We start from the raw sequence: 16,761 nt of genomic DNA on the forward strand, positions 1-16,761 counted from the left end.
TGCTAAAATTGGATGTGTTGCTGTTAAAAAAAAAAAGTGCTACTAACTAGACACCCCATTAATCAGTACTCCTCGTGCAAATCAACAGGAGCGTGATGAAATCAGTAGTGAATGCAGAAGCCTAGCATGTGAACACTACTAACACACTGCTCTAGCTGCTTCTGTGTAGCATTTCTCTGTAACAGTGACTGTGAAATGTGCAAAGTTTTTGACGTTATACTAGTATTGTTGCGATAACGTTAACAAACATTTCAACCTGAATGTTATAGTTTTCTTTCATTATTTATTGTATTAGGTTATTTTCAAAATTTCTTTACATATTTATTTACTTATTTTGCAAAACCTTGTGCCAGAAACAGTAATAACCTATATATGTAAACATGCTGTGAAAATCTAACATGACTAATTGTTTGTAGAACCTGGTGACTGTGAGAGTGGAGAGAAAGACTCAATAGAAAGGTGTGTGTATGTATGTGCTAGCTCTCCTAAATGGCCTCACACGCTGTGTGTTTGTAGTGCCTCTGTAACCTGTTAGCAAGAGCTAGACAAAGCAACACAAGTTAACCTCGCAGTAATAAGACACAGGTGAGAATCATCACACGTTACCTGCTGGTCCGACTCCTTTACATACACAGTTGATGCTTGACCACACCCTCGTTTTTCAGTTTTTGCTAACTATTGTAGCAGGCTTGTTGCATAACTGTTAAGAAACTGATTTACACTCCTCGGATATGTAAACAAAGGTATTTTGCAGGTACACTAACTGCTTCACTGAAAAAATGTGAGAATGTAGACTATTAAATTTGTTTTTTAAATTTATTTATTAGTGGATATTGTGAAGCCTGAGTAATAAATGAAAAAAAATTGAACTAACTTGGATTTGTTCCGTGTCATTTATCCTAAAGATAACAAATCACCTGTATACTACAATATAGTAATGTGGAAACATTAGTTATTATTTCATGCCTTCTGACCACCTGGTTGGCTGGTTATCCAATTATTTAACCACAGTCACACAAGTAAGTAGCAGTCCATGTTTGGGTGACTGTCTTTGTTTAAAGATCCACCCATCATTTATTGACACATGACAGAGACAATATTTTATGGCAATAGTCTGCTGGTATGTCAGTATTCAGAGCTCTCCCTTTAAATATAATTACTGAAGCTATCAACCACTTCAATTCAGCGCGAGCTCAATGAGTTATGCAGTCTTGAAACTCCACTAATTATCTTGAAGCACAGTGAATCTCTCATTTACATAATTACACTTATTTACATTCTAACACTTTTTATTTTGGTCATGATGAAAAGTCACGCCGTAAAAACTCCGGCGTTTGAGCAGAATTAAGTGGATGACTAATTCAATTATAACTAATTGGGACAGTTCTGATTGGCCACTGCGTTCACGCGCCCAACAGACGGCTCTATGATTGGCTACATTGCTCAACGCTGCAAAACATGTGAAGAGAAAAGATAAAGTTAAGTTCTTTGAATTATGTCGGTACTACTGGTACTACAGAAAGGCTATCGTCATTTTTTTTAAGCTTTTTTTAAGCGTCAATTTAAGCTTTTGTTCTGTTTGGATTATTTTTTATTTATTTGTTTGTTGTTTGCTTGCTGGTTTCTTTGTACAATGGACATTTTTATTGTAGGGTTATACACCTAAACTCGAAGATCTCTTAGATTTGATGGACAAACTCAAGATCTCGAAGACGCTCGATGTCAAACTAGCCCTAAAAGCTCAGTGCGCATGCGCGGCAAAGTCTTTACCGGAGCAGTTAGGTACTACTGTACCAGCACTAATGGCGGAGTACGCATGCGCAGTGGAGTCTTTACCGGAGCCCTAATGGCGGAGAACGTACGGTCGCCTTTTGACTATCGGGAGCCACCGACTCTCGACAGCGATGGAGACGGTGGCAAGCCTCCGCCACCTCGGGGGTTAGTGAAAAATCCGTTTTCCGTGTGGGAAACGGGGCGTTATGTTAATGTTACAGAATCGTGGCGTTCCGTCTGTAGACAGCCCAAGGGTTTCAATACAATTAGCTAGCTTGCTAAGCTAACTTGTTTGTTTCTCTTGTCCATATAATAGTAGCAGTTCGCATTAAAAAGGAGTACAGAATTATTTGAAAACCGGATACCCCATTTTTTCCAGATTGCAAATGCTGATTTTGCCGAATTGTTTTGTAAGACACTGCATTGCATGTTATTGATAAGCAAACCAAAAAAAGGAACGCATTCAATGGGCTATTTTAGCTGTATCGTTACCTGTAGCTATGCTAGCTGGAGATGTGCATGGACAGTGTTTATATCCCAATCAAGTCATTTCCCTGTGTTTATTACATAATACTTTTGCAATTAATTTCTAGCAATTATATGCTATATATATATATATATATATATGTGTGTGTGTGTGTGTATATATATATATATATATATATATATATATATATATGCATGCACACATCATCTTATTGAGAATTCATGAATGTGTTATTACATGTAAACACAGCAACCGAGCTATGTGTTATAAAACTTGCAGGGCTGTGATCAGAGCAGTGCATAATATTTCTAAATAGATCCATGGTAGTGTATGCTGGTGTAACTGGGATGTTGTCTCACAGGCGAGTATGTGGCCGAAAGAGGAAGGGCACTCCAGTGAAGGTGTGCGACCGTGCATATGTGACTGAAGATGAAGAGGAAAGTTTGTCTGAACACAGTTACAGCCCAGGTATACACACACACACACATGCCTTTGTGTACAAAATGAGTATAAAGACACAGTTTGCCAAGGTTAATGGATAAGAACTCAAGTGTCCTGCATAGAGCCTCAACCTCAAAACCACTGAACGCTTTTAGGATGAACTGGAATTCTGACTTGCCAACAGGTCTCCTCAGACTATATCAGGACCTAAAAGTCCAAATATTCCCAGCTATAGTAAAACACCTAGTGAAAATCCCTCCCCGAAGAGTGGAGGTTATTATAACAACAGAGAGGGGGGACCAAGTCCATATTACTTGCCATGGTTTTGGAATGGGATGCTTAAAGACAGTTTGTGGTGTGATGGTTAGTCACAAAAACATTTGTTTATATAGTGTGAAAACTGTAATATGAATTACAGCGTGCAGTACTGTCAGAGCTTTTTTTTTTTTTTTTTACTTCTGTTGTATGAAGAGTACATAAAGGAGCAGAGTCTCTGCTATTATTGTTTTACAGGTGAAGGGCAGTACCCAGATGAAGCAGAGGACCGGCTTCCCCCTCCCAGTAGTCCTTACTATCTCGCTGATCCATCCCAGCTTTGGTAAGCTTTTATTCTTTACGGCTCGCCCATTTAGATCGAATGCAGATACTCCTGAAACTGGTCTGTAATTGAGATGCTTTTTGTGGATGTATATGATTACGTTTATAGTGTATCGGAGCTCGGCGAAGAAGGTGCCAGTGGTGTTCGCGGCCCTGTGCTCTTTCCACCTCTACCACCTAACTGCAGGATCAGAGAGGTACATTGTGGGAGTCAGGTACGACTGGTTGTCATAGCGATCAGAGACATCGCCAAGGGCGAGGAAATTACGGTGGACTACAACTTGGCTGAGTGGGGCGAAAATGCGCTGGTAATCAAACATTTTCAAGACAGTACTAATAGGAATTTAAAATTGTATATCTAATAATTTTACGTAATTTTCTTAGGCTTTCCATCGCTCTGTATCACCACGAGGATTTGAATGCGCCTTCAGTCCAGACAGCAATATTAAGAAGGTGATGAGGCATACATACATACATACATACATACATACATACAACTAATAACATAACCTGAAACTTCAATAATATTTTCCATGTAAAATATAGTAAATTATTAAGGGTTCAGGTTCTGGCCTTCTGTGATGACAAATAGAGATAAATATACAGAATTGTAATAAGTAACTTAAATTTGTAACCTTTTATTTCTTCTAAATAATATGTAGTTTTGTACTTGCTCTATGACAGTTCTTCATGTTTAATTAGATATTTATCTATTATTAATAATAAATATAAGCTATATCATCAATCTAAATATAACTGACATTGCTATGTAGTCATTTTTCAACATTTTTGTCTGCTTGTCTTTGTAGGAAGAGGAGGCAGCTCCATCTCTCCCTCTGTCTCTCACAGTTTCAGACTACCTCACTCCCTCGTGGTCTCTCTCTCCTTCATCGTCTCCTCTGTCTCGCTCCGAGGCCAGTGATTCAGACCGAGAGGAAGATGAAGAGGAAGAGGAGGATGAGGAAGAGGATGACGAAGAGGAAGAAGACCTTGAAGAGCTGAGGGGCCGCATGATGCGGAGACGCAAGAAGCGGAAAACGACGAATAACACAGCCAAAAAAAAGCCTCAACCCAGCCCTCTTTCCTTCCCTCCATCCTCCTCACCTTTCCAGACACCTTTAGCCCCACCTACCACAAACATAAACAATAACATAAACATAAACATTAGCCGCAGCGCCAGCAGGAAGCAGCACTGTCCTCACTGCGGCCGCCATTTCCGCTCTTTGGCTCGGCATCTTGAAAAGCACCACGATCAGCAACCGGAAATCCGGAATGCCATGGAACTGTCTCATGGCCCACGAGCCTCTCACACACCATCCTCAACACACACACGTGGCTCACACTCGTTCACCTCACCACAGCCCTCTGCTTCCTCCTCCTCTTCCTCCTCAGCCACCCCCAATCTCTTCTCTCGTGACTCGTCTGGCTCTGGTTCGGCGGCCATGTCGTTCTCCCTCTCCCTCTCTCCTCCTACACGCCGTCCTTCCAACAAAAAGAGCCCCGCCTCTGTCTCCACTCCACCCAAAAAGGCACCTACAGCAGCAGCTGTGAAAAAGTCCCCCAGTCCTCCAGCCAAAAGGGGGAGACGGCCAAAGAAGGAGAAAGAAGAGAAGCAAAAGAAACAGGAGGAGATGGAACGAGCGAAAGAAGAAGCTCCTCCCACTCCGGGACGAAATGAAGAGGAAGAAAGAGAGGAGGTAGAAGATGAGGAGCTGGATCTGACCGAAATGAGGGACGATGACAGCGGAGAAGAGAAGAATGGTGCTAGGTATTCAGTACTGTTTGTTAAGACTTTGTTTGTTGTGTAAAGGGACAAGTCATTGTTGTAGAAACGCACTCAGTTTAGTGCAGTTTGATTTAAAGCTTCAGACTTATTGAAATAATGAAAGACTTCAGACTTATGAAATAAAAGAGGGTAGTACTTGGTCCCCAAATGATCAAGAACATGAATGGAAAGTTGGTGATGTAATACTGATTAATGGAACAGATTATTTCCCTCTATTTCCTCTAAGCTTTATATCTCTGTAACTACTATTTTATACTTAATATATTAACTTATCTCTCCCCCAGCTCTCACCGCTCCCACGTGTCTCCTCTCCTGTCCTCTCTCTCCACCCTGGTTTTGTATCTCCGACGTCAGCAGCACACTTCCTTCCTGTCCCTCTCACGTTCGAGCAGCTCGGCAGAGGCTTGGCGTCTGCTGTGCCACTCCAGCCTGGCACTGCTTATCCTGTATAATCGCCATCGTGAGTGCGAGATGGCAAAGCTGACCATAAATGACTACCGCAGTCGCATCACTCCATCCTCTAACTCCAGCTCCCCTCTTGAAGTGTCTTTATCCCCTTTCGAGCGACAGGTTTTGTGCCACAGGCCCCGCGTCGGTGTTTTAGGAAAGCGCGGTCGGGTTCAGCCGCTAATTCTTCCACCTCACTCTGAATCCTGCCTCGATTTGCTTCTGAAAACCTCCACGGATGTGAACGTCGATCCTGAAAGCCCTTATGTATTTTCTCGGCCGTATCATTCTCCTGCCACCCCTCTGCGTGGCACCGACCTCCTGCGTGGATTAGCACGTTCCAGTGGGGCTAAAAACCCTGCAGCACTGACATCACCACGCACGCGAAGGCAAGTCGCCATCCTCACCCAGCTTTTGCTGATGGATGAGGGAGAGAAGGAGAGGCTTGAGCACTTCCTGCACAGCGAGTATCACGTCACTCAAAGCTGCGCCAGGATTGGCCAAGACCCAGCGCTGATGGGCAGAGTGGGCCGTGTTGTGCTGTATGGGGAGAGAGATGGTGTGTTGTTCAGAGGAATGAGCCTCAAACACATCTGCCTCGAGCTGGATGGTGAGAGCTAAAAAGAAGAGAACAAACAATGTGCATCATGCTGCTGCTTTCTTTGAAATCTGCAGAATTTTTATGTGTTTTTTTTTTTTTCCTTTCTCTCACCTTCAGTAATGTCTGGGAATTCAGCAGATTCTTTCTCAGAGGAGTCGGACGGAGAAGAAGAGAAGAGTAATGAAAGAATAGAGGTGGGAAAGATGACAGGAGTGAACGGCCGAGGCCCACCTAAAAACGCCAGTCCCGCCCCCTCGCCCACTACGCCCTCCCCCTCAGCTTCGCACAAGAGGCGGAGCGCACAAATAAAATCAGGTAAGAGTGACTTATGACTAAACATTGTGAAAACTGCTTGTTTTACATGTTATGTTAGACTTTGACTGGAACAGCTACTTGCATGCACCAGAGCCAACATCTATCTTTACTACTTTCTTGCCTGATCATGTTCTTATTGTAATGTTTATATACTGGTTTAATGAGAAAACATGTATATGATAAGATGAAACAGTATATGGAAACATTTAGGCAGGAATTAAAGTGGGAAACTAAAACATTGGACCACTTTTGGATTTGTCATACCTAATTTTGCATCATGCATAGAACATTTGCTTACTAATATAAGCTAAGCCAGTAAGACTTAAATTGAAAAATAAATGTTATCATCTTCTGTACTATATGTTCAAAAATAAGATTTTAAAATAAATGTCCTACGGCATTCGGGCAGAACGTTTACCCCACTTTTCAGGCAAGCGTGGTGTGCTGAAGAGGCCATGGTCAGAAGCGGAGCGGGTTGCCGTAGAAACCCACCTAAAGCGAAACATCGTGGAGCTGCGCGTCCCGGCGAAGGCAGACTGTGAGAGATGTTTGCAGCACTGCCCCCTACTGGTGAGCAACCAGCGTGACTGGAGAGCCATTAAATTCTACTGCCACAACCGGATTCAACTACTGAAGAAACAGGGACGTGGAGGAGCTGCTGTCTGTTAGCTCAACACACACACACAAACGCACACAAACACTGAGGGAGAGACTCTTACTCACACATTCAATCCTGGAATGGGTTGGATAAGTGACCATACACACATTTTTTGGATTGCTGTGCATCAGTGTTTCCACTGACCACACACGCGCACGCGCGCACACACACCCTTGTACATTGTGAGTGGTTGTATATGAGTGTGTCCATTGACTATACACAAATAATGGCTTGAGTAAGTAAGCGATCGTATATACACACACACTCTTTTGTGTCCTTATACATTTCAGCATTTCACCCCAAACACAAAGTGTTAAAATAGATTTATGCGTATAAACTGACCTCTTATCCTCCTCACTGACATGCATTGGGACTTAGGCGTGTGTGTGTGTGTGTGTGTGTGAACACTGCTACATAGCCGAAATCTCCTATACACCTGACGAAGCAGCTCAAAATACATCACACATGGACCGCAGCAAAGGATGTAATTATTCCTTTATGAACTCTTTTGTCCATTTTCTTTTTTATGACGATGCTAATCCTGTTTGGCCAGTGGAGTCTCGCTATGGATTGATTGTGAAAGACTTCTATATAAACATCTGAAATTTATGTACCTGTCTTTGGCAAAAACTTATGTTGGGACCATGTTATCTCGTATTATTGGACTGTAACTCATATATATATATATATATATATATATATATATATATATATATATATATATATATATATATATATATATATATATATATATATATATATATATATATATATATAAAAATAATTATAAATGTTCTGGTGGAAATTTCACAGTAAGTCTATTATGCTAATATGTTGATTGCAATTATGAAGGTGGTTCTCAGTTCCAGTCCTGTTGAGGTGACGTACCAATACTGAAATCCTATACCAAGTGATGACAACATTGCAAACTGCTGTTACTGTTAGCTGTCTCTCATGTTTAGTTATGGCCTCTAAGTAAAACGCCAGCTCATTTAATACTTATTGAGTGACAGTAGTGAACATCCCAGCCAGCTAGCTGTTTATTTTTAACTACTCCAAGGGTGATCCTGCAGTATAAAGTTGACCAGCTTCTGTATGAAATAAAAGTAATATGTAGAAGAAAATGAGTGATGGTAGCTAGCCAACAACCTAACAAGCTTAGCTTGTTTAAGGATAACCCTCTCAGTACACCTCTAGCCAGCTGCTATACTTGACATTTTATTTCATACAGCAAAACAATATGAATTGTATATTGTCAATTATACCATTAATGATTAATGCTGGCCAGTTAGCTGTGTTTAAGAACTTTTTATGCATTACTCTAATGAGTTATCTTGGCTAACTATCAACAAGCAAGCTATTTATCTGAACTACTCCAAGAACAACCCCTCAGTGTAATGCTAGCAAGCCAATGTATTACTATATATTCCAGGCTGATAAATACCTTGCTAGCTTGTTAATTGGCTTGCTAGCTTGTTAATTGGCTAGTATTTTACTTATTTGGAAAGAAGACCCTATTTATTTTATTTTAAATAAACTGACAGTAGTTAACACCATGTTAGCTAGGTTTTCTAGCCTTTGACATTTATGTGATGGTGTAACACTAGTCAGCTAGTTGTATATTAAGTAACTTTTTTTTTTTTTTTTAATTATTTTATTTTACATATTTCTGCTTGTCCTAGAGTAATGTTAGCTGGCTAAAAAAAGCTAGCATGTTATTTGGTTTAGTTACTTTAAAAAAAAATTCCTCAGTATACAGCTATCAAATGAATGATTTATTCATTTATGTGGTACACTGCATGCTAGCTCATTTTTTTTAACCACTTAGTGATAACCATCCAGTTCTTTTTATCTTCTGGCATAAAACTAGCTGGCTAGTATGTTAAGTAAATTTTTGTGTATATATTTGAGTGATTGGAGCTAATTAACAACCTAGCTTGCTGTTTATTATGCAATGTGCAGCCATTTTACAATTTAGTTTCTATATTGCTGTACTTCACACATTGATAAATATCTTGCTAGCTGGTTATTTAGCCACTGTTTTAGCTGTTCCAGGGACGGCCCCTCAGTGCATCACTAACCATATGTTGTTTTACATATTTTATTTCATTAACCATAAGGTTAGTTATCTGGCTGGCTATATTGTTTAACCTTTTGTTTATTATTACCTTTATTATCTATGCCATCATTGCTAACAATTAAGCTAGTTAGCGATTTGTTTTTAGGTACTACAATCACAACCCCACAGTTTTTACTGCTAGCAAAATTCTTTCTTAAATACGTTGTTTCCCTGATGAAGGGGGGGAATATTCAAATCAATCCATTAGGAAGATTTCTAGTAATATTTTGGCTTAAAATGACAGATTTAAAGACACCATCAGGGACTGGAACTGAGTAAGTACATAAACCTCAGCTGAAGCATTTTTTTTTTCCCTCAAAGTCAGTGTAGATACAAAGAAGTATCAACACCGACAGAACGTTTTTATTAAGCAAGCTAGCCAAGGTTTCCATGTTCTCTCCGTTATTGTTTTGTCTGGTTTTAAGGCATCACATTGTTTTAAACCTGGTCTTAATCTCATCTCTGCTGTTAGTGCTGACTATCTATTGACCAAGAAGAGGCTAAGTCCTTGTAGAATTGTTTCCTTTCATTTATTTTGTCCAATAATTACCTGATAGCAATCAAAATTTTTTACTGTTTGTTTTTAGGGTTATAATTCTGCAGTATTTTATATAAGCTAAAATATCAGTGTGATCACGATCCTCCTTTTACACTGTTCCTATTTTTTCCCACCTATTCCCTAAAACCCACACATACACATACTTGAACCTTATTTTATCCCTTAGGATTTATATATTTTTTATGTTGATTTATTTTTTTTTTGATCTTCCATCCCCAGACCATTGACTGTATGTTGATTTATAGTATAAACAATGAACTCGTATTAGCGTGCTAGCTAGCCTTGTGAAGGTGTACATTCTGTAAATATCGACTTATATAAAAGTGCTACATTTTGGATTTTTTTTTTCCTTGTGTTTTCTTAAATGGCATTGTAAAGATTTTAGAGGAAAAGCTGTTTAGAGACACAGATTAATGTATATCACCAAGAAATAACACACCTTTATTTGCATTTCGTAGCTTGTGCTGTGTTTCATTTCGGTTTGTGGTGCATTAGACGGAATTTTAACGCCATTTGATCCTGCACTGTTTTTGTCTGCCACTAGGGGGAGTTAAGCAACAGGTTTGTTCAAACAAAACATTTTATTAAACAAAAAACTATGAAATGCATTCACTCAAGGTATATTTGTATATATAAAAAAGCACTGCAGCAATTCAACATATAAATGCAAAATAGATGCAAATAACTGCATTGTTTCTTGCCACCCATAAAAAATGTATCGTTATTGGCTCTCTTTTTACATCGACTAAACCATTGAGCTTATATACTAGAAATAATGTCCGTACAAAGTTGACTAAAGGACTGGTTAAAACTGAGATTTAATTAAGATTTACAATTATGGTAGTTTTTCCATTAAATGTTGATAAAAATTTAAACACATATTTGCATTTTAACACAGACCAGTCTTTCCAATTTTGGCACAATTTTTTTTTTTTTTTTTTTTTTTTTTTAAAATCTAAAAAGACACAACACACACACTTAAAATAATGTGCACATTTTTATACATGCTTTTTTAACATGGTAAGCTGCCTTCCATCCGTACCTGTAATATTTCCAAAATGCAATATGTTCATATAAATTGTTTTTTTTAATCATCAATATAAACAAGAATGAAAACAGAGGCTTAAAAGCTTAAACAATACAAAAGGACCCACAGTGTGACTGCTTGTGTGGTATTTTTTGTCTCATTGCATGAGGTATCTAGATAGATAAAGTTAATCATGACAAATTTTGATGGTGACATGACAAAGCCAGTCTGAAAGTTTGAAAATGTAAAGATAGTTTGATGTTTGATGAATGTCTATGAGAGTTAGTGGAATATTTGACCAGCCGTTTCAGGAAACCCATCAGTCCAATGAGTTACGTGAATGTTTTTTGTTTTGTTTTTTGCAATTTTTAGTAATTATAACAATCCAAACTTTTCAATAAAAGTCAATACGAATTTTGTCCATTTTCTAGTCAAGAATTGTCATTTCAACCATATACAGCTGGTGCAGTACATGGTGAAATGAAACAACATTCTATGAAGACACATCACTACATAAAACAACAAGGAACTAGGGACTAAAGTATAATCACGTGGTTCCATTTTGAGCTTCCATAATGGAAAAAACGTAGTTCTTTCTTAGTATTATTTATACATGTTGATTTGTAACATTGGCTGTAGGACTAGTACTCCCTCCAGCCTCGTTTTGTGTGTTAACCTGTGGGTTTTTTATGTGTAGTGGAGCCTTATCACCTATTCCTGGATTAAACAGAGGCACAACTTCCTCTTGGAAATTGACTCTCATTGTAAAGAGATGCACACCATCTGTAGCACTGTAAAATGAAAGCTCACTTTTGTCAAAATCGAGCAAAACTCCAACACACTCTGGTGTTGTGTCTACCAAAGGTGAGGTTTCGGGTTCAGTGTTAACACGGAGACCATTTTCTGGGTCTGAGCACAAAAACCAAAATCCATTTGAAGGAGTAAAATGACTCTTTTCATCACTTATGGTATATGAAGCTTTGGCGACTCCAATCAGCCATGACGTTTTGGGTGGAACATTTGGTACTTTTAATCCAACTTCCCAATATACACGACCCGAGTGGAAACTCTCACTTCCTTTTACACATAATTCATAAGGAAAACCATGTGCTTTATACTTATCAGCAGCCTCATCTGCATCTCTCACAAGATTACCATGAGGGTTAAATCTTAGGTGCTCTTTCTTACACTTCTCCTTATCTAACGTGATGGCCACTGTGAAGTGAGAAAAAATAATTAATAAATTACACTTCAATATTTGGAAAATGCAATTACTATAATATATAATAGTATAATATATAAGCAAATAAGAAATAACAATACTCCATAAACAGAGTATTTTATATAGTTTGAGGGAGTTTGTATGTCATTTGACTATCATTTATTTGTGAAGTTACAGCATCTCCTGCTTAAAATCCTTGCATCCCCAATGTAAAACGTCTATGTTTCCTTGTATGCTGATATTTTGAACAAGCAGACCTACCTGTTGCTTTTCTTAAGTCCTCCATATTTGTAGGCTGACCTTAAAATGAAATATTGAAAAAAAATAGTGATTATCTGGTAGATAGGTTAAATATGAATGGCATATGATGAACCTTTCCTCTCAAACTATACATATTTACAGTCATGGGAAAGTATGTTTTTATTCAGCAGGTCCTAAAAAATAATTGTGTTACCCTTCTATATATATATATATATAAAAATATATATAGTAATCTCAGGAAACAAACACACTGTATAAGTAAAAGTACACTTTAAAATACAGTAACATGTAGAAGCACCTTTAGCTATTTTAGGGAAAAATAAAAAAGTTTCTAGAACTTGGTTGCATAAGTCTTTTTGGGTAAGGGTCTATCAGCATGGCACATGATTACTTTTGAATATTATATTGGATGTGATTGATTCATTCTGAACACAGCCACATTCCCAATTATAAAAAGGTGTGCACACTTATGCAACCAAGTTTCCTGTGTTCCACATAGTTTAATATACTGTACTTTCACTTTGAGGGTGAAAAAAATGTGCCATTTTAACAGGGGTGTGTAGGCTTTTTATGTCCATTAAATTTTAAAATTATACACAATTTCACATTTCATTTACACTGGAAGAAACATAAATCATACCTTACCTTTTGTCAAGTCCACCATGTTTGCTTTAATGCAAACTGAAAAATAAAATCAAAAATGGAGGAATGAAATGCAGAAACACAGTAAATGAGAATATGTAAACTTCCACAGACACAACATATTTTCTGTAGACCAGTAAAAGGGTTTTAGACATAAAGGATGCACATACCTATTGGATGTTGTAGTTCTGGCATTTTGCCTCTACTAACTGCATGGTATCCTACAACAAAGATACACAAATATATAAAAAAGAAGGAATAAAATCACAACAGTGCACTGCACGAAACATACAAAACTGTATATAAATAATATAAATAAACCTTTGTATTTTTTGTAGAGGAAGAAGCCAATGCCGATCAGAGCCAGTACACACAACAGTGCCATAGTGAAAAGAATCTTCCACACTCCACTATTCTCAACTGAAAGAGGGCAAAAGTATTAAGTGTTAAAACACCGCAGGCGATTAGGCTGACCTACTTTGATCAATAATGTGCTTAAAAATATAAGATAATTAGTGTTGCATTTAACTAGTTAGATTTAAAATTGTGGATTCCTTTCACACCTCCCTATGTCTCCTTACTTGAAATCAAACATTATACCAACCTGATACGCGGGGCTCTAAGTTCACGCTCACATTTCTCTTCTCCTCTGACAGAGCGACAGAACAGGTGATGGTGTTAGAGACAGAAGATGACAGGATGACCCAGCTCTTAATAGAAAACAGGCCGTTCCCTTGTTTAGTGTAAATGGGGGTTCGAAGCTCAGAAAGAACATCTCCTTCTTTGGTGAATTTCCACAGGAGTCTTGGTTGAGGAAACCAGCCAGATGAAGTACAGGTGAGGTTCACAGAGTCGTGGTGGTGCTCCAGAGAAAGGATAGGCATAGAGCCCAGAGCTGAGAGAGGGAAAATGGAAAAGAGAGAGAGAAAGAGGGATTGGAGAGGGAGGGGGATAAAGATAATGATTCTCAGATGTGTGGAGAAACATCAACCATCCATCCAACCATCCATCCATCCATCCATCCAACAATTGAACCACACCAGACATCTACTCACCAGTTATACTGAGTGTCACAGTACTGCTGTCATATGATGTGTCTCCACTCACGTAGCAGTGAAAAATCCCAATGTCTGACAAACCAAGGTTGTCCAACTTCAAGGAGACGTCTCCCTGTTTGAGCCCGGTAGACTGAGGGTTGCGCTGGGTCAGTGAGCTCCGATTCTTGTAAATCTCTTGATAGTCTGTAATGACTTTACGGTCCGTGTAAAATAATAGTGGCTCTTTGAACTGGTTTGGGCGGTACCAACGAACCTCCCATGTTTCTGCGTTAGTGTTAGGGGTAAGCCAACATGGGAGAACCACAGAGGAACCATATTTCCCCATAATTACAGTCTCAGAACAGTTTACAAAAAAAGTCTCTAAGAGTGTGTGAGAGAGAGAGAGAGGGAAAGAGAGAGGGAGAGATGGGAAAGAATTACAAAAAAATATTCAACTATTAGAGCAAATAAATTTACAACAACCCCCACTAGTTTTTACCTTTTTTTTACCTTTAGTTTTTACCTTTTATTATTTGATCTTCCAGTGGCTAGACCATTCACTAGTCTGACCTACAAGTGGTTTGTTCCACTGTTGCTTTGATCTACCAATGGTTTGATTTTCCATTTTTTTGTTCTGTCTGTGGTTTTTTCTCTTATTGGTTTGATTCTAGACAGTGACTTTGTTGATTTGTGCTCATTCACCCACAAGAGATGGAGCAGGTTTGGGTGGCCGGTGTGGGTGCAGGTTTTCATTCCAACCAAGCAGGAGCTACACCTGTTTCCAACTGGCTAATCAACAGATCCTGGCTTTCAGTAGACTCAGGTTTGGCTTCTGCTCAGGTGGAATGAAAGCCTGCACCCACACCGGCCCTTTGTGGATAAGATTGGACACCCCTGTCATAGATTATCTTGTATGGCATGTTGCAGGGTACAACAAAGGCCAGCTTCAACACAATGTTACCACTTGCACCAATGTCAGGGTATCCATTAGGTGGCTGAATTGGCCCTGTGTAGACATCAAAGTTATATACAATGCCATTCTGTTCTGCCAAAATGAACGCCTTGTACCCCCAGCGTTTCGGCTTCATTGGGACATACTGCTTCAGCTGGTTCTTGCCTTTGAAGGGGATCATCGTGTCTTTCCATGCCTTTCCTATGTAGGCTATTTTCATTTCATGAATTGCACCCCAGTTCAGTTATCGCATGTTGTTGCCATATGGCAACGATTACATTTTAGCATTTATCAGAATACTCAAAATATATAAACTAGCTTAAGTGATAAAACACAAATGTAAACTAACCTCAGATAATGTTTTAATTTTTTACTTTAAGCAGTTTTGTGTAAATATTGAAATATTCATCAAATTTTGAGAGCCCTCTGATGATGACCTTCACCATGCCATGTGACTGCAGAAAAGGAAGTGAAAAGTTTTTGCACTAGTTTTTAACTTTTTTTTACCTTTAGTTTTTACCTTTCAATATTTGATCTTCCAGTGGCTAGACCATTCACTAGTCTGACCTACAAGTGGTTTGTTCCACTGTTGCTTTGATCTACCAATGGTTTGATTTTCCATTTTTTTTGTTCTGTCTGTGGTTTTTTCTCTTATTGGTTTGATTCTAGACAGTGACTTTGTTGATTTGTGCTCATTCACCCACAAGAGATGGAGCAGGTTTGGGCCTCTTAATTCCCATGAAGGGTAAATTGCATTGTTACATGCTATACAATTCTGTGCTTCCAACTTTTGAGTGAAGAAGTACAATGTGGGTGTAATGGTCAGGTGTCTGCATACTTTTGACCATACCACATGCTAGGTAACACTATAATGAAGGATAGATATGGCTGAAGGTCAAAATATGTGTTTTAAATCTGGAAATCTGGTATGAATTTGCAAAACATTTGTAGGTGTATTCAGCCTATCAGTAGAATAGGGTAGGATTTCTTTCAGTGAAGGAGGTTTGATTTCATGTGATTGGTCTGTTTTTAATCCAAAGGGTTTCTGCGTTCAGTTTTCTTACCTGCAGCCATCATGCGCCTCAAACAGAGAACCACGATGCTGAAACACAAGAACGTTCCTGGAAACAAAAAATAATAATCAGAGTAAAGCTCAAAACACATCAGTAAAAACCGCGCAATCATTCAGTTAACGACGTTGCTTCTTTCCCAGTCTGTTTTTACAGGAAATCTCCATTAAAATGCATGGATAATTAGGCCACGAATGCGACCGTGTGCGCGAGCTTACCCTTCATTTTGTCCACACTGTCTTCAGATCAGCTCGTGCAGATTATTAGAATCTTGAACCTAATCTGTGTTTTTTTTACAGCTTAAATTTAAGATTTAATGATAAAAAGGTCGCGATTCTATTTCGGTCCGCCATCGAGATCAGGAAATAACGCCTGTGTGTGCTGCTTTCACTTTCGGAAATTTGTCCTGCGCCACACGAGGGCGCGTTTTATACAGTAATATATTATTCTGTCTTACTGGTTTGAAGTCTTTTTATGGTTTAACCCTCTACTGCATGAATTATTATACTTGCATCAAAAAAATTTTTTTTTCGATTTTTATTGCTTAAATTAGTTAAAGAAATAAAAATATACAAAAAAAAATGTAAAAAATTAAAAAAAAAATTTTATGCGGGTAGTTTATAAATTGTTGCCATATGGCAACAATGTGCAGTGGTGGAAAGTATCATAATGTCTTGTTTTTCTTAGAAAACACACTTTTTATAGACAAAAGATTATACATATCTTAATTTTATTTAATGAAATTCATGACTCAATTTTAGATCAAC

The 16,761-nt window shown here is 38.5% G+C and overlaps 2 protein-coding genes across 3 annotated transcripts; one reads left to right on the forward strand and one right to left on the reverse strand.

The window, feature by feature from the left end:
- The first annotated feature begins 1,732 nt into the window (after positions 1-1,732).
- LOC131349328 (serine/threonine-protein kinase TAO2) lies at positions 1,733-7,714 on the forward strand. 2 transcript variants are annotated; one of them, XM_058384928.1, is made up of 9 exons: positions 1,733-1,938; positions 2,622-2,728; positions 3,215-3,299; positions 3,408-3,606; positions 3,683-3,751; positions 4,108-5,066; positions 5,369-6,141; positions 6,250-6,447; positions 6,857-7,714. In XM_058384928.1, the coding sequence occupies exons 1-9, from the start codon at positions 1,751-1,753 to the stop codon at positions 7,114-7,116; spliced, it is 2,838 nt and encodes a 945-aa protein (XP_058240911.1). In that variant the 5' UTR covers positions 1,733-1,750; the 3' UTR covers positions 7,117-7,714. The 2 variants fall into 2 exon arrangements, with proteins under 2 accessions (XP_058240911.1, XP_058240912.1); XM_058384929.1 differs by having other exon boundaries at positions 6,878-7,714.
- A 3,137-nt stretch (positions 7,715-10,851) lies between these two features.
- Positions 10,852-16,410, reverse strand: LOC131349316 (butyrophilin subfamily 3 member A3-like). Its single transcript, XM_058384913.1, has 9 exons — positions 16,213-16,410; positions 15,989-16,045; positions 13,991-14,353; positions 13,540-13,830; positions 13,257-13,355; positions 13,106-13,156; positions 12,939-12,974; positions 12,294-12,332; positions 10,852-12,025 (listed from the first exon to the last, which is right to left on the reverse strand). The coding sequence occupies exons 1-9, from the start codon at positions 16,217-16,219 to the stop codon at positions 11,418-11,420; spliced, it is 1,551 nt and encodes a 516-aa protein (XP_058240896.1). The 5' UTR covers positions 16,220-16,410; the 3' UTR covers positions 10,852-11,417.
- Between the last annotated feature and the right edge of the window lie 351 nt (positions 16,411-16,761).

This window comes from Hemibagrus wyckioides, linkage group LG29 (genome assembly GCF_019097595.1).
Source record: "Hemibagrus wyckioides isolate EC202008001 linkage group LG29, SWU_Hwy_1.0, whole genome shotgun sequence".
NCBI lineage: Eukaryota > Metazoa > Chordata > Actinopteri > Siluriformes > Bagridae > Hemibagrus > Hemibagrus wyckioides.

Excerpts from the sequence above, each read along its gene's own strand:
- LOC131349328 (XM_058384928.1), top strand. The coding sequence starts at position 1,751 with ATGCGCGGCAAAGTCTTTACCGGAGCAGTTAGGTACTACTGTACCAGC. Across the intron at positions 1,939-2,621 it reads AAGCCTCCGCCACCTCGGGG|GCGAGTATGTGGCCGAAAGA; the intron begins GTTAGTGAAAAA and ends GTTGTCTCACAG. Across the intron at positions 3,300-3,407 it reads GCTGATCCATCCCAGCTTTG|TGTATCGGAGCTCGGCGAAG; the intron begins GTAAGCTTTTAT and ends TTACGTTTATAG.
- LOC131349316 (XM_058384913.1), bottom strand. Across the intron at positions 12,975-13,105 it reads AGAACTACAACATCCAATAG|TTTGCATTAAAGCAAACATG; the intron begins GTATGTGCATCC and ends TTTATTTTTCAG. Across the intron at positions 12,333-12,938 it reads CATGGTGGACTTGACAAAAG|GTCAGCCTACAAATATGGAG; the intron begins GTAAGGTATGAT and ends TTTCATTTTAAG.